The 23,961-nt window shown below is 40.9% G+C and overlaps 1 protein-coding gene across 12 annotated transcripts in view; it reads right to left on the reverse strand.

Moving 5' to 3' along the window:
- Window positions 1-741: 741 nt before the first annotated feature.
- LOC110974006 (uncharacterized) overlaps window positions 742-23,961 on the reverse strand; it is a 96,793-nt gene continuing 73,573 nt past the window's right edge. For 3 of the 12 annotated variants that reach the window (XM_087129747.1, XM_087129757.1, XM_087129756.1), the window contains 11 exons: window positions 22,987-23,155; window positions 22,316-22,503; window positions 18,734-18,836; window positions 17,733-17,866; window positions 16,897-17,002; window positions 14,105-14,221; window positions 12,698-12,765; window positions 10,085-10,135; window positions 7,716-7,818; window positions 6,621-6,759; window positions 742-6,089 (listed from right to left, as the gene is read on the reverse strand). In XM_087129747.1, coding sequence (XP_086985873.1) covers window positions 5,340-6,089; window positions 6,621-6,759; window positions 7,716-7,818; window positions 10,085-10,135; window positions 12,698-12,765; window positions 14,105-14,221; window positions 16,897-17,002; window positions 17,733-17,866; window positions 18,734-18,836; window positions 22,316-22,503; window positions 22,987-23,155 — 1,928 coding nt within the window. In that variant the 3' untranslated portion in view covers window positions 742-5,339. Of the gene's footprint in view, window positions 6,090-6,620; window positions 6,760-7,715; window positions 7,819-10,084; window positions 10,136-12,507; window positions 12,567-12,697; window positions 12,766-14,104; window positions 14,222-16,896; window positions 17,003-17,732; window positions 17,867-18,733; window positions 18,837-22,315; window positions 22,504-22,986; window positions 23,156-23,961 lie in introns of all 12 variants that reach the window. The other 9 variants (XM_087129749.1, XM_087129758.1, XM_087129748.1 and 6 more) reach the window with 8 other exon arrangements.

The raw sequence follows: 23,961 nt of genomic DNA on the forward strand, positions 1-23,961 counted from the left end.
TCAAGTCATTAAACTCATTTGCATATTATGTGCGCGCTGGTCCTCATCCCACACACATTTTTACAATTACCAAACGCACGCAACGCTTCATTAAGCAGCCACCCATGATCGGAACATTCGTCAAAAAGCCACAAGCGAATGACACGTTGGAAGTCGGGCTGTACTTTCTTCACAGATTTATTCCCCAAATACAAAATCCACATCATGATTCTGAGACGACGGTTTGTGTTTCTTCTGTCCCTAAAATTTCATCGTATTACCACTCAGGCTGAGTTACTGTACTCGGTGAACGTTCGCCCACGCACAATCACGATTCTCCTAGCTTCAGTGTTGCATGCTGCTTTTCAATGCAATAACTCAGTTATTAACTGTGCATAAAATTTGCGTTTACGTCTGGGCTTCCCGGTGAGATTCACTGATGAGTGTATAAAAAAGACGGTGCTTTCTTCGTTGCTTAGCATGCAGCTATCGCAGACAGACATTTTCTCCTGTGGTTTTGATGTTAGGTTTTGCTGATATTTACGTGCATGGTTTTGGTCGAGAATTTTATGAGCGGTCAAGAAGTCCGTGAAACTGCCATCTATGACGTTCGAATGCGGGATCTACAATACAGACGGGTCTCCAGTCCAAGGGCAGTGTCAGAGCGTTTTATTGCTCGCCGTTAGTGTGGTCCAACATGATATCTTAAGTGCCACCGATCTTGAAACACCAACGGATAAGAAAGAACAGGGAAAACTCAACTGCAGAGTACATTGCATACGGCTTTATTACAAAGCATTTTGACACGGGAACACGACAAAAATACAAACAAAAAATCTGTCCACGTCACGATGACGCACTGTAATAAATTAACTTACTTCAAAACCAAACGCAACATCAAGCATAGTTCTATCAAGAGAAAAGTTAATATTGGAATGATGTTATCATCATTATTCCAATTTATCGAAGAGTGAACAGCTTTATGTACAGAGGAGTTACGATTTTGCTCCAACACCATTGAAGTAGCCATCGACTTGCAGAAGGCGGCAGAGCTTTACAGTATATAGATCGATGGAGTGCAGTCAAACCTCGTTTACAATAATAAGAGGTCCTTCGAAAATTACCTCGGAGATTACCTCTCAGGAAAGAAAACAACGAAGATAAAAGTATTATAGCCTACGTTTTTCCTGTTGTGTTAACATAGTGCTGTACTGACAGTGCTCTTATTATCAAAGATCGTACAGCGCCGCGAAGCGGCCAAGAGTGCCAACTTCACGGCGAATACACGTAAAACGTTGTAATCGCATGGGCGCCATTTGAGCAAGCAATACGCCTTCGCGATGCACATTAAGGCGCAGGCGCCGCGGCAGGCACGTGCACCTGGTGAGCCTACGTTCACGCATTACCTTAAACTGCGCACGCGTATCGCTTGCTCAAATGGCACTCATGGTAATTACATCTTATGGACAGAGTTAACCATCTTGCGCCTTAGGCGCTATACGATCTTTGCTTATTATCAAGGCTCGACTGTATCTCCATATAACCTATGACATAATGTCTACCTATGTACAATGATACCATTATCAGCGAGCTGCTATGCATATTTATACAATAAATGCAACAATTTGCTAAAGTGATTTCCAATATACAGCTGTTGATACAAAATACCTACTTTATATTATACGGCGGTTGTACTTGAAAAGCAGAAAATCAAAGTAAAGACACACTTTCACGTGCAGACAAAGACATGATGTTTTGTATTGTTTGGTTTGTTTGTTCTTGTTTATGTATGGCATCTTCTTATAAGCACGAGGTACGGGAGGTGTGCCATCATAATCGCCCTTTTGTTCTTGATTTACTGTTCCTTTGATTGACTTCTCTACAGGTGTATTCATTATAATATTCTTCATTAATCGTTTGTAAATTTGTTACATCAAAATTATGGCATTATGGAAATAAATGTTGATGATGTAAAAAAGTTTACAAATAGAGGCTTTGCATGGTAGCCATCTTGCACGGCAGGGCTTTTGTTCCACAGGAAACCTCCTCTGTGGAACAAAGCCCTTGCCTGCAAGATGGCAGCCTTGCAGACCTTTATACTATTGAACCTCCAACCCGTTTAAATGCGTGCTCAGTATAGTCTCCATAACTACGCAGGGGTGTGACGTCTTGGTGGGAATGAAAACGAAAAGCTACCAGACGTCTCACATCTAAACGCGTTCTCAACTCTGGAGTGTACTATAATTCAATTATTAAAATGGTCACACGTGTCCTAATTAAAAGTACAATGGGAAAATAGGGCCACGAAAATAGAGTAACTCGATTTTCTGAGGGACGGCCTTGATGGCTGTCTGGGAATTAAAAGTCGAACTTAACAAAAAACTCCATTGCCGAAAAAAAAACGGCAATAGTTCACAATGCTGGTCAAGTCAACTATACAAGACATAGTTCGCCTTATAATGCGAAATTGATTTAATTACAGTCTTGGCAATATTAAGTCGTGACATTGCCATTAAAGATTATAACTTTCCAGTAAACAGCACTTTTGCAGCCCCAAACTTTATCTGTGTGCTCAAACGAAATAACATCGCAAATTCATATTACAGTTAAAAATCGTTTTCAAAATGCTGCAAATGAAAAACGCAACTGTAGGCCTAATATATACCGACATCAAAATTCTGAGCGATAATTATGACAATTACTGACAAGAACATTCAGCCTTCCAATAAATATACTCCCGATATAGAGTTTGTATGGCTGCCATCTTGCAGGCCAGTGCTTTTGTTTCACAAGATATGCACAAAGGAGGTTTCCCTGTGGAACAAAAGAACCCATCTGCAAGATGGATACCACGCAAAGCCTCTATAGAATTTTGTAGGCAAGAGATGACATTCAGTAGGGGATTCAAAGAGGAAGGAATTACAAGTTAGGATCCAGAACCAAACTTTTTTGGGGGGGAGGGCAAAAGTTTGGATTTTTTTTCCAGTACCCTTTTATGGACCTTCAGAGGGGTGAGATTACATTCTGGGCTTTATAACATGCTTTTTGAAGAAAAACAGTCAAATTGAACACGCATGCCGCATGCAGCTCGATATCCCCCAATCAAAGCTAACTTTATTTTGGATAATACAAAACACCTTTCTCTTTGAGTAAGCCCCTCCCCTTTGTTACTTAAAGTTCTTGACCATGAGAGACAGATCTTCTGTGTTTCGGAAGTATTCACATAATCTGTACTACAAAGATACACGTGAGGATTTATGGAGCTTATATTATTTCTAACTATGGTTTTACACATATCCACTGATGAATACTATTTCGATCAAGATAGCTTCGATCTTGACATGTACAAGTTGGAGATATGAGGGTTTCAACATTTTAAACTCGACGTCCTTACGATAACCAAGGCCTGTATTCTTGCGGACTAGGCTGGACAACCTTTAACCGAACCGGATTTGGTAAATTGTCTCTATTGCTTGCCTGGTTTATGTGGTATATTAAAAGCATAATGGCGGCGTGATAACTTGGCATGAAATCTTTTGTTTCTACAATGGCCACACATGTATTTACAAAGCTCGCAACACATAAATACAAATCATTTCATGCCACCACGGTACATTTGAATTCCGGACGACAATAGAAGAGCTACAATTACTGAATTACAAAACGCCGAACTATCACCGTTTAGCAATCACATTTGGCCGTTATTTCTACACTGTTTACCGACCCCTTCCTAACACTAATCGATGAACTCTGAGGCAATCTACGATGTTTCTCCTCAAATATTTACCCTAGCTTATACATCTTACAAGGGAGGCTTATTCTTCCGACTGGAAGAAAAACATGGACAATACCTCATGCATGTACAAGTATTCATATGAATTTGAATGGCTGTGCTTTAAGTACCCTTAACATCTTTGCAAGCGGTCAATTTGTTCATTATTTATTTGACATATATACTGGTAGAGAAGTATGGATTTATTCAAAATAGCCTCTTATATATTAGGAAAGAAAAAACAATACTGTACCCAAGAACTCCTATTTCACTGAGTTCATTTTGGCTACAACTGGTCAAAACTAAGTTTAAGTGATTTTGGAAGAAAAAAACTGACACTTTACAGTTAAACATCTTGGTAATAAAATGTACAATTCTATAACATTTGAACCATCTAAATTAATATAATCATTTGGAAATGGAAGATTTGGAGTATCAGACATAGGAAACTTTAAGGTCTGGCCTCGAAAAATATTCAGCAGAGCCACAAAGGTACTCATCAAAGGTGATAAAAGTTTTCAGAAATTTGATGATATAGGCTAACAATTAATAATGTAAACAAACCAAGGCATTAACAGATGTATATGTTTTTGTTGCATTTTTTGGGCTAAATTGGAGAAATGTGACCTGGTAGTCACTTCCGAAGTGAACAAAATATTTTTGTTTCAGTAGACGGATCAACATGAGCTCACCTCTGTTTATTCAATATGGGCAATTCACAATAGTGCGCCACCAAGAGCTTGCAACACGTTGGCCAATCATAACGCACGAAATTTGTCGACCCTTTCCAAACGCGCATTGGGTCGACAAATTTCGCGCACTGTGAATGGCCAACGTGTTGCAAACTCTTGGTGGCGCACTATTGTGAAATGGCCATATTCTTTTCTCATCAAGATATTAAGACAATGCTTATCAATAATTCTGAATGCGGCCGATGCTTTGAAAGATAACCCGGATCCTGCACAAGCTAATAATCGCTGTCGTCTAGTGCAAGTTTTTATGCCTTAGACAGGTAGAAAAACAATATTTCATCTCACATTTTACATTTTATGGATTCACTGGTTTTTTTTGGTCCAACGTTAACAACATAATATCCAAACCTTCACTGAAATGAGACCAATTATTATAACAGTTGCTTAAAATAGTACAGACGGTATTTGTGCAAAACCTGGACCACAAGGTCAGCAAGGTATGTGTAAGTCATCTTTCTAAGCCATGGGGTTGCCGCTGGACATGCTGTTTTTTTCCATCTTCATGAAATTAAACGCTTTCAAATACATGGACAATTTGGAATAAACTGAATCTGACCACATTATCCCCCAAAAGGCAACAACTTGCAAAATGCTGTTTTGAAAAGCAAGCCTAAAGTTCTCCCTAGTCATTCCTTGCTTGCTACGCTGTCCTGTTGGCTTTTCTCTCGTAACTTATCCTCTCACTGGCAAAAACACGCTCCTCACTGCGACTCAGTGAGATTTGTCAAGCTGACTGTACACAAACTTGGAACTGTAGGCTCTCTCTATACACTTATAAAATATAAATATCAAGGCATTATCTTACAATGCAAAGGTGCGGATGGCCTTTTTTTTTTTTAAACAGCTGAAGGTGGGCTGCCTTCGACGACGTCTTTTAACCTATCACCATAGTAGGCATCCTTAGGGCTTCCCGACATGACGTTATTCATTGCATCGGTCTTGGACCCTGGGTTCTCCAGGGGATTCTCATGGATATGGATTCGGTCAGGTGACCTGCTTCCGTCGACGCCATCCAAGCGCCCTCGACCTCTTGGCTGGTGCAGGGGTGACGAGTCGTGGGCATAGGGCGACGTAATCCGCAGTCCCGGGGAACTGTGCTCGTCCCAGGTATAGTCCCCACTGTCATGGTCGCTGCCCCCAAGGTGGTTTTGTAGGGCTTGTATCTGGGGGTTTGGGACATCAACGAGGTCCCCCTCCCCCTCCGACTCTTCACTCTCGCTGCCCAGATCACTGGATGCCCTCGGGTGCTTGAGGGGCAAAGTGTCCGGGTCCCCAGGCCCCTCCAGTGACGTATCAGAGTCATTCTTGGGTTGGACCCCTTGCTTGCCTGTCGGATCCTCCTGCGTGGGTACAGCCTCATACCCGTTCTTTCCGCCCTTGATGTGTGCACTGCCCCGCCCCTCTCCCTGGCTGCCCTGTGAGTGGATGCTGGTCTGGGACGATCTGTCGGGCAATCTGTTCATGCTGTCATTATGACTCCGAGGCAATGACCCCTGACCTTGGGAACGGTCACCAGGCATAGTGGCACCAGGATGCTGCTCTGACTCCATTCTAACATCTGGCATCTGGTTGGAGTTACGGTGAAACTAAACAAACAAACAAACAAACAAACAAACAAACAAACAAACAAACAAACAAACGTGATCAATCCAGTTTAAAATATCTCCCCTTACATTTTCAGGACATCAATGTTTTGACTTCCTTCAGTCTGACACATTAAACTCTTTCAAATAATTTGCAAAGTCGGCATTATCAATAAATCTGAATCTCTTTCACAAAAAAAATTGGCAACATTTCAAGAAAGAAAGTAAGGAGTGAAACAACTGATTTTCTAGACAAGATATAATGAACCAGATGCAACTTGATTGCACAAAATGAGTCCCAAGGCAGTTCTTCTCCAGAAATTTTGCATTAATTTGCTCATTAGAAAGAGCAACCTGATCTCCTAAGTTTTGATGTACTACTTGATGTGGCATTCTGAATAAAACTGACAGGGTGAAATGTTGAGTGTTCCCTCGTTAGCCACTGGTTAAGTTTCTTGAACTGTCAATTTCAATCAAGAACGGCTCGAGCATCTCCTGACTCCTTTCGTGAACTCAATCAGAGAGCCGACTCACACTGGTCATCTCGATGTCGTCGGCTGGGTAGGTCCCTCCGGCCCCAGTGAACTGCAGTGGGGCTTGCAGCCTCATCCCAGTGCGCTGGTCTTGGATCATCTCCTCCAGTTTCTCGCGGCGTTCTTTCTCACGGGCAGTCCTGATGACGAACACCACAGAGGTATAAAAAAAACATTGCAGGTAAGACGGCCAGGAAGTGATTTATCTCGTCACCTCATGGTAACCTCAAACTGTTTGCGGATGCGGGTTCTTGAGCCCATAAAGTAGAAACCACATCCAGGCAAAGCTTGTTGATAAAGTCACAGTTTGTTTGACTTCCAAAAAGAAAAAAACAGTGGCTGTTCTTTCAATTTCTTGCAAAATGCATTTTGTTTTTTAATGGTAACATTAATTTTTAAAGGGGATGGGCCATGTAGGTTTACATTGACATTATATGAAAGTTTTCAACTGTCTTTTATACAATAAGTTGGATTAATTCCTCTTTTATGTCATTCAATCAGCAAATATCGGCGTTTTCTGTGTGCTTTTTTCAGTCTCCGTCTGGGCTCTTCACAAAAATTTATCGAAATCAGTCAATGAGGGCAGTAGACAAATCTTGGCCAAAATGTGATGTCATAGGATGGACTCGATTTTCAAGACCAGAACGCATAGTTCCGGCCAGAAAGTTGATCGGTCTGTGCAATAATAATAATACTCTCAGCTCTGCTGAGTAGTCGGGTACGTAACTCGTACATGTCAAGCCAACCACATTTGGTCTTGTTTCCTATGCCCTTCTCTTAACACGGGGCAGAGCTTTTGGACAACTTGATGCGTCGCGTTCATTTTGTTTCGCATCGTGTCGTACACGTGTAATAATTTCTATCGTGAGTTGTGAATTTCGAAAGAATGCCAATGGACTGTGTTGTCAGTGACTGTTGTAGCAATCAAAACAACTCCCCAGAGAGCAGTTTTTATAGATTCTCAAACAACTTTTCACACTAGCATTTGTGGGTTAGATTTGTGGACAACACATGATCAGCTTTCCCAGAAGGCCCTAAAGACAAATCCCAGATTTTCTTCTTCTTCTTTCTTCAGATTGGGAAAGCGAAGACTGACCTATTTCTGATGTAGACAATGACAACGAGACCGATGACAATCAGCATGGCGAGGAAGATGACGCAGATGGTTATGATCATCTTGCGGGAGTTCTCTTTTGTATCTGAAAGTATACACAGAGATATTGCAAGAAGTTGTCAGGAATTTCTCATTCTGCGCTGCATTAATGAACTTGTGTTTCAACCTATCTGTCATATTGCAGCAATGCAACAAAAGCTCTCACAAAAAACAAGACGACTCAACAACAGGCCGTTCTGATGAGCACTATTGCAAAGTCTTTCTCCCAAATTTATCGCAGACAAATCTTAGAGTACGACATGACCTTCTCAAACTGAGAAGTAATTAATACGGATGTCCTTGACTGACACAAAGACAACAGCAGACAATCAGCAGCTATCTGTGACTGTCTGTACTGGCAATAATCCTGAATTGTGGCAAACGGAGAACGTGTGAGGCAAAGAGAGTGACAAGCCAGAAAATGGAGAGCCAGATGATCCTAATGATGGATCCTAAGAGTGTGTTGGTGCCCTTGTGTTGCCAACTTTCAAAACTGTCCTCAAAAGCAGGCAAAGTTAGCAGGAAAACAGAGAGTTTGAGGCTTGGGGGAGCATACCCTTTCAACACTTCCTTCCCCCCTTTTGTTGTTGAGCGGACAAACTTTTCTACAGTTCAAAACATTTGAGAACTTCTGAAAATCAGGTCCTTGTGAATTATTTTCCAATGATTTCCTAGCCACTGAGAGTCATTCCAGGGAGTGCCTGGGACATCTATAGACCCTTTTCCTGTGATGTCAGGATCGTGCTGGACCTATGATGTATTGTGAAGGTAATGGTGCATAGTGTTGGTTGTGATTATTCAAGATAAAATAGTCAAGCATGCAGGGTTCGCACGTGTGCTTGCACGTGGTTGAAGCTGCCCGTAGGAATACATGCGATCGCCTTGGCCAAGGCCGTCCACAGGTGGTGGTACTGTTTACTTTTAGAGCAATCCAGTCACATCGGTGAAAAAGGTCTATAGTGTAAAAGGCATCAATGTGAGAGCCAGCGTGTGAGCAAACACTCGTGCATACTCCATTCGTTTGCACTGCACTTCCTGCTTCAAAATGACGTCGCACTTCGCAACTCTATATTGAAGCTTGGCTCATTTTTGGAATCTGCTGCTTAGTGACTTTAATCTACAACGTATATATATCTTTTTAGCACGACACTTCAGCTGTGACTGGGAATAAGTAATACATAAGTGATGAATTGATCCATGCAACTCATTAATAGATATTAATATTTTGATATTAATCAAAATTCAAAAATTCAGTCTTTTCCCTTTGAGCCTCAGAGAATGTAGATACATCAACTTTCCTTTGAGAAAAATTAACTTTCCTCTAAACTTTTCAAACACAAACGGAATGACTGAGCATCTCTCAAAAGTTTCACAGGAAAGACAAAAAAAAACACCCTTTGATGAAATTGACGTGAGAGATTTGCATGTACATCAAATGAAATTCAGCCATTATCATTATCTCTAGAAAATTAAATGGAAGGCATTGGGCGCACAATGGCGCATGGATTCAGATGCTGGGAAAAAAGCTTCCCTGAGGTTCCTGATGAAGCAAAACGTAGTTCTGAACAATTTCATGGATACAAACAAGTAAGTATTTGGTTCTAATTAAATTTCTGATGAGACCAGACACTTCAAATCCTCCCCAGAGAGCCGATGCCGTCTCACTGTAACCCATGTGTGCCATTATGCATCTGACATTCCCGATAAAACTCCTGCTTCAAACAATTAAAAAAAAAATAAGATGCACAGGGTGGACACAGGTTTCTCAGCTGTGCATTACTGTTATGTTACCACTGGCGATGGAAACGGCATGCACAGGTGCTTGAATCAAAAGCCAGACTTCATTTCAATAGAAGGCAAAAGAATTCAGCCTTAAAGTGGTCGCAAATGTGTACATGGTTGAGATTTCAACCTCTCCAAGATTTCAACTAAACTGGAATGCTGCAGTGCCCTAAACAGTTACAACTGTATATCAATTTCACGTATCTATATCTATTTTGAATCTGAAAAACAACTTAAACTTTTGTCTCTCTTCAAAATGAATGATACACTGTGTAACCATAACATAAGGAGGTTATTATTTCCATGCATTTTTTAATAAGAAATTAGAATGATTTCTTGATATTTGTAAGTTAAGCTGAAATTTGGTTTGACATCTCTTTGGGAGAGCTGAGCAAATTTACTGATGACTAGGTTGCTTTGATTTATTGTATGCATACTATGCAAGGCACATCATGCGATGACTTGTGCGATTCAGTCATTCCTGCTTCATGCATATTCATAATGCATAGGATGGTTGCATAGCAACATACCAGATAACATATAGCGTTTGACTCGGTGTGCACGGTGATGGTGGGGTGGACCTAGCAATAATAAGGAGTGTCACATGATCAAGACAAGACAACAATTGCAACAGCAAAAAAGAACAACGGTGTGTCGTCACAGAACTGATTCTCGGACAAACTTGACAAATGTGGCCCAACCTAACAAAATGTGTCCCAAGTCACCAGATCAATTTTGAGATTAAGGCCCTTTAAAAGGGATCTTTCATGATATCAAATCAATAGGATCCCTGACATTTTTCACTCATATGACGTCAATTTTAAACAGGATTCCAAACTGACTCAGACATCAAAACAAAGAGCTCAGTTTGCTCTTTCCAAATGCCAACTAAAACACAGTTACTTAAAAAATGGCCTTAAGACTCATTTTACGAGATCTGGTCACAAAACCACATTTAGAAGGCTTGAGCACTGAGTAACATTAACTACATGCAGTCTGATGAGTATGGATTCTGTGCAGGAAAGTGTAGATGGTGTCACCTGGCTCACTCATGAGCAAATCACAAGCTGTGCATACAAATGGCATGTGAATGGCATGGACTACACGACTGACTTTTAATTGAATGTGCACAAAAATACAACGCCTTAGCAAGAGAGGAATATAGTTGCACATAGCATTAATGGTGCTGTTCTGCATCATAACTTCTGTGGGAATAGTATGCACTGAGTTCTCACACCATTGCTACTTTTTTGAAGAAAAAGTCCTTTTCTTTCACTTATCATGCGTCCTGACTAACAAAGCTAGATTAAACTCAAGCATGGTGCATTCCATTACTCTACGGGGGAGAGGTAACAAAGTTAACAAAGCAAGGAACAGACAAGGTAATCGTAAGGAAGGTGGCAGGTTACTGACATATAATGCAAACAACTACAGCTTCCAAACGTGCAATATGTACATTCTGGTAAATCCCATACATGTACATGCCTACTGATGCTTGAAACCTTTCTGTAAAAAATTTTGAAAAGTATCATTTCACTCACTACAAGAAGTCTGTCTGACTTGACACTCTTAATTACTATAAAAAAAAAATCTCGGAATTTTTACTTAAATATCATCATTCATCTACTTGATGTGAAGAATTCACCGACTGTTTTTCTTTTCCACTACAAAGAATTGGATTTTCACTTTTCCACAGATCTTGCATCACATGGAAAACCCTGGAAGCGACTTATCCTGTCATTTCCCCTAATGCAGTACGTTCATGCAACACGTGCCCATATCATATGTTACAGAGCCTTCGGTTAGACGAGGAACTTAGGAAGTTATAAGAGCCCAAGCCAGATTCTACAAAAACTGCAAGAAAAAAAAGAGAGATCTGGAGATAATGGTTCAATGTCTACAGCCGATCAACCACCATCTATTAACGGTCTGAGATGTTAGAAGTAGAGAAATCCTACTCATTAAATTCGAACAAGGTGGTAAGAGTAAAAAGACGCAAGACTTTCAGAAATTTAGAAAAAGTCACTGCAACCATAAAGTTTAGAAAATGACTGATTTAACGAGGGTATTATTCAGTAAATGACATGGTTTTGGAGGACATTACTCTCAAGGAATTATTCTCTACCATGGTGCAAAAGGAAAAAAAAAATCTCTAGAGAACACGAGACACGGTCATTCAACAGAACAGAAACAGCAAACTATAATGGCATCACAGCAGGGAGTCTATAAATAGCGACATGGAAACCTGGACAAGAATGAGAGAGAGCGCCCTCGTGGTGGGAAAGTCACGGGAGATGAGCAAGAAGATTATAGTGGGAGGGAAGATATATGAAGGGCATGTCCCAATGAAAGTTTCACAATTTGCAAGGGGGGGGAGCTTCAAAACAGACTCCTGTTGTTTGGAGATTTGATTCAATATGCTGATCGTTTCTCTGTATTTCACGCGAACTCTATCCTTGGCAGATGTTTCAGCCACTATTGCTCTCATGTTTTCTAACACTGCTGATGAAGCCACATCAGAATTATCTTGCTTGCGGCTGTGGATAACACACAAATCTATGAGAAGCTGCTACAGCCACACAACGCGGATGTTACTTCAGCTATTGCCTTCAACGTTGTTAGTTTCTTGGTGACCTTGTTCCTGTGGTCATTTCTGTCCACGGGCAGTGTATAAAAGTGTCCAAGAATATAAACGCTCTGCTGTGTTGACAGCGTTTTCGGGCTGACAACATTTTCGCCAAACTGATTCAGGTTGGCCAGGATCCGTGAATGAAACCTTTTGGGACATCCCTGGACAAAACAAAGGGGGAAAAAAACAGGAAAAGCAAGTAGAACGGAGACAGATTAAAGAGTCGAAGCGATGATGAACAGCTCCCGGTATTGGCAGCCAGGTGACAAGATGCGACAAAGTACGTGATTTTGATACTGGGCACGTCATTGCAGGATTACTTACTCTTAGAGTAACCAGGTTTGACAAACTCACATCTCGTTCCTCCATAGTGAGGGGGACAGCTGCAACCATGGCAACGTACCAAAAAAAAAAAAAAAAGAGGAGGAACGAGAGCAGAAAACACAAGAGGTTAATTTGCATAAAGAATGGGCAGCATTGGACGCTTGTTACAGCGCCCTCTACATGTACTTACTTGCATTGGGACGAGATGGTGGAAGTGACTTGAACTGGCATCTCTCACCGGTAAATTTTTTGAGGCAACTGTTTTTGAAAGTTGACACAATCAGTGAATGAAGGGACAAATTTTTGGAGCATTACTGACAAGTGATTCATGGAATAACACGCCAGTCTCAAAGAAATACCAGTCTTGCAGTGAAATATCTTAAGGCATTTCGTGAGGGCAGACACAGTTTTTTTTGCCTGAGTGTCCTTGAGGTTGGACAAAGAAAAACGGGGAAAGGATTGATATGTGTGCTATCCATTCCTGTTTTCAACATCAGTCCTTGAGTTTTTGAGAATACAACCTTCCGGTGGTTGTGTCTCCCTGTTGCGGCAAAGGATTCAGTGAAGAGACAGCGTAGCTTCAATGAGAAGCTCTGATTTTGACATGTCAAACAATTCTTGAGCCATTGCTTCATTTGTGAGTTAAAAACTAGGTCAGTAGCCCTCTGTTGATAATAAAAATGCTGTGTCCCTTTCTTTCATTTTCTGAACCTGCAAAAACAAGGCTTTCTGTGAGGCTGGCAAGAGATTTTACCATAAATATGTCACACAGCATCTGTGTATGTTTTTAATATCAGAACAAAGAATAAAATAACTTCAATTCAATTACTTCAATTTCATGTTGTCAAACACAAGTAAACAGTCTCCTTGGAGGGTGAGACAAAGCATTCATGCTATTAGAGCATCAGTAAGATCAAAAACATATCTCGTTACATTTTGGGGTTAAAGATTTGGTGCAAAATGACATGCTGTTAAATATTCAGGTCAAGTCTAAGTTTTTGAGAGTTTGTTAACACAAGTGCAGAATTAGCAGTTATTTTCAAGGTTAGATCAACAAAACAGGGCCAATTTTCACTTCATACCATCTGTAGATCTATCTTCCATGACTGGATACATGTACATGTGTGTTTGTGACAAATCACCGTAATTTATCCTACATGGGTTTTAAGTAGCAAAGAAAAATGTAAAAGTTGGTGTAATCATCATTACGTAAACCCTTTTATGAAATTTAATGATTACTAAATCATAATCATGATTAGGCTGCACTTGACTGCACAGTGCTACATACACATCAACTACTCTACGGTTCAGGTGAATTTCAAATTAACCGTAAATGAAGTTTCTCTGATCAATCAACTTGTGAAGCCACATTTTCGTATAATCTTTCAAAAGATTGGGGTCAAGATATGCCACTATTACTTAACACGGGGCTTGATATTCAAATTTGAAGTAGGGCAGTGCTTAAGTTTTGTTGGATTTATGAAGCCTCCTGACGAGAATTCCCTGAAGAACTTGGGTTTACCATGAAAATGGTACAATTGACCATTCATCAAATTTTTTGGACGATTTTAGTCTCTTCCTCTTGAAGTTTACTCACATGCACATATATGCCTCTAATCTTGGGTTATATTGGCACCTTCCGCCATTCATGCAACCGCAGTCGAGTTCGGGCTCCAGTAGATCACAACGATCCCCATAATAGAGTATGGGACACCTGCCAATCAGATCACAGTTACTCAACAGCCAAAGTCTGTTACCAAAGCAACCACTTTGTCAGTGCCCATGGCAACCAATGAGGGAATCTGACCGATGGGAACCAGCCTATTTTTATGCAATGAAAGCATCACAATACGGAACCAAACAGCCAAGGACAATAACAACAATTTCCACAGTAAAAGCGGCTACAGCAATGCACACATAATGATTGAAACTAAATCCAAATTTTGAGAGTCAGATTCTTACTTTGACTTTTCAATCTGACAAAGCAAGCAATCTAGGTCGGGGAGGGGGGCCTAAAGAGACATTTACTTTCTTGCAAATTTTAACAACACAAAATCATGTCCGAATACAATTCATCACAATGCTTTCATTTCCTCCACTTTTGAAGTTTGACCAAAAATCTAATTCTCTGCCTTGCAACTGTTGTTTCATGTCTTCTCATCTCTAACACTGATTCACAAAACTAAAACACGAACAAATGTTGCAAGAGAGCAGACAATGCCCTGGAACACAAGCCGATGCAGCTTTCACAATGGTTACACAATCACAACCAAAAAAAACTGACGTCCAAAACAGGGAACGCGGCACGAGATTGAAAACGTGATACACAAGTATGAAAAATACATAAGATCAAATTTCCTTAAAATCAGATGTGTGGAAATGTTTATAGATCAAAAGAAGTGATATGCAAAAGGAAGAAGATTTCACTGCGTCGTCAGTAATGTATGACTGGAATCGTTGAAGAATGTATAGAAATGGGACATGCTTCCTACACATACTGGGGTATCTGCTCTGTGACACCTGATGTGTGAAAGGATGACTATCCAATGAGAAGATTTTGATAAATATGTTGAAAAGACTCTAGAATATGATTTATCCAACTGATCGGAAAAATGCTTGTCACAGCAATGATCAGCACATGGACCAAAAGACGAGCCCACGTCTTAATGCGGAAGTGCTTAAATTGGTTCCTTTTACTCATTTTTTTTGTTTGGGTGGGGAAGGGTGGCAACTATGTGCTCATTAACTTAACTTCATTTGAAACATATTTCTGACAAACATGTGATGCAGATATACAGATTAAAATACATGGAATCTTCATTCCACATTTCAAAAAACTTAAACAATTATGAACAAAAAACAAAAGTACTAATAGTCTTGGGGTATTACGACGAATGTCACTACTTGCTATAGTGCTAATTTAGATTCATGATCTGCACATCTTTAATGCCTATTTTTCGTTGAAGCAACACTTTTTTTCATTAAAATCGGGCTAATTATTTTGCTTACATTGTATTCAGTGAAAAATGTTGAATGTTAGATTAATCATGTTGTAAGCGTAAAACTGCAGACATAAGTGTTAGAAGTGTTTTATGTTACATGAACTTGACTGCTGAGATGCTAAAATTGTTTGTTTTAAAATGAAAAAAAAAAAAACAGCACATCAATTAGCTTTTATATTGAATTGATGGCACCATGCAGTTTGGCCAAAGAAAACGCACTCCACTCAAGCATGCAGCTCTGTGTTAAACAGTGTTGTAGCTGAGACCACGTCAGACCAACACAAGACCTCCGTTCTGATTTCAAGTCACAAGCTATTCAAATGAACTGCAACAAAAGCACTCCTTTGTCACTTTTCAACCTGTTACTTGTGGCTGGTCTTGTGTGTGGTTTTGTGATGGTCTCAACTGCAACACTGGTATAGACTTGGTTTTGCCCTTACACTATGACAGCAAACTCAGTGGTCGTGTGGTTAAGCTTGAGGTTACGGGTGTCAAAACCACCCAGAGTCAGCTTAAGATTTTTCCGCAACTCTCAGACCACGCTGAGAATGTAGTGTGCATTTACACGTTGGTCTAAGGGCAACACCTTGAATAAAATTAGTATTCCGCATGAAAAGCCACGTTAAAATTATGATGGTATGATTTTTAAGACCGAGGCACATTCAACAGAGCAATTCGTGTCGCTGTTCATAGGCATATCCTGCATTACTTTAAGGTTCATGGCATGCATGCATACTGCGATACTCAACGTGCCCCAATTTATTTCAAAGAAGTCCGACGAGAAAGGCATCTAACGGAGGCTTCCACAAAAACAGCAGTGATTCTGCACAGAGCTCTGCTCCACGGTCAAACAAACTGACCTGCAGAACTCAAAGCTTTACAGTGGACTTGACAATGTGGTGAAAATAACTCACGAGGAATGCATAGGTACAGGCAGAAAAAGCAGACAGGGTGGTGTTAAAATAAGGAGAGAACGAAGGCCATGGCAGGCCATGGACCATGTGGTGTAGCTTCTGTTTTTTGAACTGCAGCCGGGCGGGCTTTCAACACTTTTAGCCCCAAACAACCAAACTTGAACAAAGCCCGGCTGGGTTATGTTTTTCGCGGTCGTAACCAAAAATTGGTTTGACTGTTTCTCTTTGGTTACTTTGTTTGACGATTTGGGTACTACATCACCACGTGCAGTTCCTACTTTAAGTATCAAGAATTGTCTAGTACATTCATGGACGAGACACTACCAGGCCAATTCTTGGCTATGGCTGCCCATTGGATGTCCCACAGATATCAAGCAATGCGTGCCATGCGTTAGATCAAAGACAGACAGACTGAGAGCAAACAGGAGGACGGTCGAAAGTCGGACGAGTGGTTCCCTCCGGCGTCATCTTACCTACAAGACGGCCTCATGATTCCCTTCAGGTGGATACAGGTGCCGCCGTTCATGCAGTAATGCTCATACTCTGGTCCACAGGGCTCGGTGTGGTCATCGACCAACACTGGGAATGAAAACAAAGAACAGACCAAAAAACCCAAACCCAAAACAATTAAAACTAAAACCAAAGAAACATTCCATCCTCCTTTACCGATACTGTGAAAATCCCCTTTTCAACAATTTTCACATCCAACAAAACCTGACAAATTCTAAGGCCATGATAACTATTGGCAAAGAAAAACAATGCCAGGTGTAAATGCTTGTTTAAAAACCAGACTATTGGGAATTCGATTGTGTCAAACTAAAGAAATTCTCCAACATTGTAATATCAAAGAACAGTCTTTCTAGGGGTGGGAGAGAGAACAGTACAAGAACCTGCAACATTGTACACTGAAACTCAGTTCCAAGAATATCGCAATCAAATAATATGAATGCTCAGATTACAGAAAGTAATATTACATATCTATACAGAGTATCCAAGAGAATACGTCACACGCACACAATTAGTGTGTAAAAGGCATTAGCGCGAGAATCAGTGCGTGAACCAATACGCGCGCGTAGTCCATTCATTTGCACTGTACTTTCTGGTTCACAGTGACGTCACTCTTCGGTACTCTATAGCACATTCCAGTACTGATGGACTCCCAATGTGCTTTTCACCATATTTCTCCTTCCTCACTAGGCCCAGAAACAATCCTACAAAAACCACCTTCTGTTGCTTCAAATTACAAGAGAAAATCTCAGGAGTGTCCTTCCGGCTGCCTTTCTAGGCATGTGTCCTGACGAGATCTCACCTTGACAGTAGGTTCCCCTGTAGTCTGGTTCACACACACATCTGCATTCTTCCTCATGGAGTGAGCCGTGCAGACCACAGTCCAGGTTGCATTTGGGGATTTCGCAACGATCGCCCATAAAGGTGCGGGGGCAGCTGGAGATTGAACGAAGCAATGACCCTTCAGTGTTATTTAGGCCATTTTTGGCCGGAGGAAAATATAAGTTAGTGCTACATGAGCACGTAGATAACATTAACCTATATGTATCATCTTACAGAATTACAAATTAAAGTGGAATTCTGAGGATATGTTACACAGTCATGCATGTAGGAACTGCAGGTTGAATCCTCTGTTCGGGGACCATGGGATTTCTGAACTATTCAGAAAAATGCAACTGTCAACCTAAAAATTCATGTTTGAATTCCAGACACGGCATTGAAGTCATCACTGTTCCACTAATAACAAGAATATCTCAAATTGCATTCGATGCGTCTTTCATTAAAGGTATGTCTTGAGATGTCACAGGAGGCGGGATGCAAGCAGAGGTATCGTGTCTACCTCCAGCAAATCCCTTGTCTAGGAGTACTGGCAACATATCTATCACTGACATCATCCACCATCTTTCAAGATGCACTGAAAGATGTCCCGATCCTACAAGTCATCTACCAGGCCAGTTTTCAAAGAATCACTTCTTATCACAAGCACATGAGTACAGAGAGGTCTTGTTTAAACACAGTGGCATGCTAAGATTTTGTACCGAGGAAGTTGTAAGTTGTGAATTCTTTTTAAAACACTGCTCCTGTTTCAATCTTGGTTACAGCAAAAACTGTGGTAAGCAGCATGCATTCATTAGTGACTGTAACTCCAACATACAAATATAAAAATTGAGAGCTTTGCTGGCATATTTTACTTGAATATATAAATTGAATTTCCAAAACTGTTCCCAGAACTTTTACAGGGAAAAGAGGATCACATCATAAAACAAACTGTATCAGGCAAAACAACGATTCCTTCCTGCTTACCTGCAAAGGGACAGCAGCTCTCTGGTCTTGGGGTCTTCCACGGAATGGCAAGTCCCTCCATTCAGGCAGTAGCTATTGTTGTGGCAAAGCTGATCTGCGGTACCTTCGCGTGCCAATTCACAACGAGGGGAAACAGAAAAGTTGGAGTCGTTAGCAGTCCCTGCCGATGCAAGGGTATCTTTAGGCACAGTCCTTGACCCAAGGTTTTCTTGGGCTGGGCCAGAGGTCTTCTGGGGATCTTTCAAGACGAAAAGAACTCAGTACAGTCTGCGCCCCATTTTGAGAAAGAGTTGATTGTTTTTTGTCTCACTATTTTCCCCAACATTGGGAGAAACTTCAAAAGTCCTTTCCAAAAGTTCGTGAGTTTTTCCCCAGATCTTGCAGGAGATCATTACTTTTTGAAAATGAAAAATATATCTGCGGGGCTTGGCATGATTTTTTCCCATGACTTCTTTTCCCAACCATTCTCAAGAACCCTGCCTGGAAAGACTAATGCAGCAACCTATATGACCCCCCCAGCAGGGGATGAAATTTAGATCTAGCAGCACCTACCTTTTTGCCATTTGGCTATTAGTGATTCCTGTAAAAGCCAATTAAGAAATGTATGCCAATCCTCAGGAAATGGGGGGCTAGCTCCAGCCTCTACATTATGTGAACAAACCTCACCGACACAAACTCGGACAAAAAGGGAGACGGTATGGAAGCATGAATAGACACAGAAAGGGAAAAGAATGCGAAAAATATTGAAGTCTTCAACTGGTTGGCGCCACCATGGTGCCAGCTTCAAAAGTGTAGACTGGACTACAAGTGTAACCGTCCAGCCATGTTGGACAACCACTAACTTAAAAGTCAAGACTGACATCAGTTACTAGACACGAGGAAAATGTTAAGGAGAGAAGTGCCCAGCATTAGAGTTTGTTTTTTTGAAACACTGTGCCAACAATCAGGCCAAAATCCCACACGATCACTTTGCCAAGCATTAAGCCGCTCCAGTCCTCTCTTGTTAGCAGGCAAACAATAACTGACGACCATGGTTCTTTTGATTGCTTTCTGTGCCGGCTCTGAGCCGAGCCGTGAAGCAATGATGGCAACCATTTCCTGTCTTCCCAGGACTGAGACGAAAACAAAGAGGTGATATATGTTTGACTGCCTGGCCCATTCTCGGCCAATTTCCTGAGCTGAACCTAACGTTTTATTACCTACACTATAAAGTCACACCTCTGCACCGAAAAAAAACGTATTTCACTTCAGAAAAGAGATAAATTCTGGCTGCGTTTCATCTCCGTGTTCAATTGTGAAACCCCTTGTACTTCTGTTTATTTCTGAAAACAAAATACTGCTTCTCTATAAAAAAACAGAAGACAGATTAGCAAGTGTGAGGACGTTAGTCCAAAAAGCCTGACTGATTCAAAAAAGAGGCGAGGATGATGGGAAGCAGACCATTAACGGAAAGGAAAGAGGGTCGAAAGATAAGGTGAGAGACAAGGGAAAAGGAAATCCAAACGAACATCAACAGACAAACAGCGGACGAGTCAAATGAGGCTGTTGATAGGGGAGATAACGTTCCAAATGACTCAGTATTTAGGGTGGCGGAAAAAAGCAAATATGCCTGGGTTAAATCTGTGACTGTAACAGGAAAGTGAGACCCTTTCCCTTTTTTTCCGCTTGCAGGAACATGCCAAGAGGCCATTTCGAAAAAAATATTCACTCTCATACATACCTGCTTCAGCCTGAAAAACAACGAGGACAAGAACCATAGCTCGGTGAAATACACTCTTTGGTTGCAAATGGCATTGGCGGTCATTTGGACTTTGCTGCATTTCTGCTTTAGCCCACGACCACTTGCAATCTTCTTGGAAGAAAATATCCCACATGAGATTTTCCTAAAATTGCACAGATTGGCACGACACATTCCACTCAATCAGAGAATTTTTTTTCCAATCCATACGCCAACAGATGTTCACCGTGAATGGTGAAAACCTCTGGGATATTTTCTCCTCTTTGTTAATTTATGCAAATAAATGCTGAATTAATATTAAACTATTATCAAGATGTATTTTTGCGTTGGGGAGATGTTAATTATATATAACAGGTTTGCCCTTACCCAACGTATATTTATAAGCACTGTATGCTCAGTGCTTGTCCGAGAGCTTGCGAAAAAAACCTCACAAGCTTACTCGGGTGGGACTCGAACCCACGACCTCCTGCTTACTAGTGCAGATGTCTTAACCACTCGACCACCGAGCTTGCCGGGGTCGGCTGGCCGTTATATATAATTAACATCTCCCCAACGCAAAAATACATCTTGATAATAGTTCGCGGTACCCGCTGCTTCATTTGACTCGGACCGGCCAGCCGACCCCGGCAAGCTCGGTGGTCGAGTGGTTAAGACATCTGCACTAGTAAGCAGGAGGTCGTGGGTTCGAGTCCCACCCGAGTAAGCTTGTGAGGTTTTTTTTTCGCAAGCTCTCGGACAAGCACTGAGCATACAGTGCTTATAAATATACGTTGGGTAAGGGCAAACCCGTTATATATAATTAACATCTCCCCAACGCAAAAATACATCTTGATAATAGTTCGCGGTACCCGCTGCTTCATTTGACTCGGACCGGCCAGCCGACCCCGGCAAGCTCGGTGGTCGAGTGGTTAAGACATCTGCACTAGTAAGCAGGAGGTCGTGGGTTCGAGTCCCACCCGAGTAAGCTTGTGAGGTTTTTTTCGCAAGCTCTCGGACAAGCACTGAGCATACAGTGCTTATAAATATACGTTGGGTAAGGGCAAACCCGTTATATATAAATATTAAACTACAGCAGTTTGAAGCAGGTGCACATTTGAACAATCTAACTTTTGGGAGTGCTAGCAGGGGCATACTTTTCTGGATTCAGGTGAAACCAGTATTGTGTGTCACTGGACCCAACTTCTTCAAGTTTGATTCTTTCATTTCAAGAACTGCTCGGAAGGAAAATCTTTGTCGCAAACATTGCAAAATTGTTCTTTTTTGCTTGAACACTATATATGATGGCTTGTCAGTGGAACAATGAGATGGAACTGAAATGGACTTTACTGTATAACAGTTCATCGCCAGATAAATATGGTGGTAATCTGGTGCACTTTTAAGTTGAAAGATAAAATTGATTTTATTATCAAATCACGTGCCTGAACGGTGAGACCTTTTTGGGGGCAGAAAGGTTAGCAGGCATGCATATTTTGTCATTCTAGAACTTTCCTAAGGACTTCTGGAGCAAACTGTTACATATTTGTTTTCATGCTTGTTTGATATTTCTGCAGATTTTTTTATATCATCTACATAACGTCGACTTTTACACAGGTATTAGTCTACAACATGTAAAAGGGGGACTGCACTTCACGTTTTTTCAACGGTTCCTTGCAATGTTAATGTAACTATTACCGAGTACCAACTGCAAGGGGTCTATAGTAGACAGCAGAAATAGCTCATTTGCATATTTCGTAGTTGCAAAATTAACTATCTGAGACACGAACAGCGGAGGGGGACAGATGATTCACCCGAGACAGTTGAGAGGACAAAAAGAACGGAGAGATTTGATTGGTTGATGTGTGCACCTGCCGTGATACCGCCGCCGTCACCGGATGAAAGGTCAAACTCACTGAGGCATGCATCGCCATAGTAACCGTCGTCGCATCGACAGGAACACGTGTCATGGTCCAGTGTGCCGTGGTCTCCACATGTCTTGTCACACATGATACCACAGGTTTCTCCAACATAGTTATCATCACAGGAACATTTGCATCTGTCAAAGGAAGAAACAATGACAATGAACATTATGGTAAAATGCAATTTACGGCTTTGTCAAGATCTTTTCAATTCTGCACAACAAGTATTTGGTCCACAAACTGACAACTATTATTATTTATTTGACTATGACAAGAACAGACAAAACAAAATTGAACAAAAAATGTTAAAAAAAAAAATAAAAAACCCCAACAAAAACACACATACAAGTGTATATGACATATAAATCCAACATCTTAAAATTACATGTGGATTATTTAATTAAAATGCTTCCAAGATTTGTTGGCATCCCAAATTTAAGACAATTACAAAACAAAACACACATGGAAATAAAATTCAATTACTATTTGTTTCTTTGAGACCTTTAGATTTATAAACTGTAGAAATATGGTGTGCACCGTTAGGGGGATAATATTATTGGGGGTGCACTGTATTGTGCCTCATTCCAATTGTTTGGTCATATGGACTATAATACACTTACTCGTCAGACAATACTCTGCCATGCTCTCCACAGTCCAAGTTGCACGGGATGGAAGAGTTTGCCACTAGCAGAGGGATGTTACATGTAAACCCATCCCAACCCCCCTCACACTGGCATTCGCAGTTCTTCTCATTCAACTCCCCGTGGTCGCAAGAAAGAGCGCAAATTTCTGGAAAAAAACCCACAAAACGAGAAGGGAAAAAATGACATTTGATTAATATTTAATTGATATTTTTGTGTTCTTAATTTCAGAGATATCATTGCTTAAGGCCTGAAATAGATTTGAGTTTCCTGCAAACCCAGTACACATAGCACAATAGTAACTTTCCTCCAGCTCTGCTTTAATGCTTGAATCCATCCACAATTACATCCCTAGGAATGTCTGAAATGTATCAAACGACCAAATAAATGAGAAATGGATGCAAATATCACAGAAGTTGACAACCCAATATGTGGTGACACAATTACATATGTTATTATTCCCATCATGGAAAGCTGAGAGGCAGAGAGGTTTCGTCGGTCTGGACGTCTGCATCACAGTTCTCCGTCCGACCTCATTTCATCACCAATTATGGTAGGACAATGAGACAAAGGGCAGACCTTATTTCTGGTTCAGATACTTCATCATGAAGCAAAGAAGGACGCACAGTTTAGAACAGGAAACAAAGACACCACTGATCACTTCTGGAGCAGATTTCTATGGACTTTATTTATTCTTCTCTGGACTTCTGCTCGTTCTTGTGTGGAATTCTATTAATTCTTGTGGGCACTTCTGTTAATTCTCGTGTGGACATATTCTGTGGACATCTGTTAATTCTTCTACGGACTTTTGTTAATTCTTCTGGAGACTTCTATCAATTATTGTGTGGACATGTTAATTGTTCTGTGGACTGGATTTCTGTTAATTTATGTGTGAGCTTTATCAGCATAATCATCATAATGAGAGACAGAAAGGCAAATTATATTGAATCGTCC

Source organism: Acanthaster planci, linkage group LG19, assembly GCF_054643075.1.
Source record: "Acanthaster planci isolate LZ-2023a linkage group LG19, COTS_SCS, whole genome shotgun sequence".
NCBI classification, from domain to species: Eukaryota; Metazoa; Echinodermata; class Asteroidea; order Valvatida; family Acanthasteridae; genus Acanthaster; species Acanthaster planci.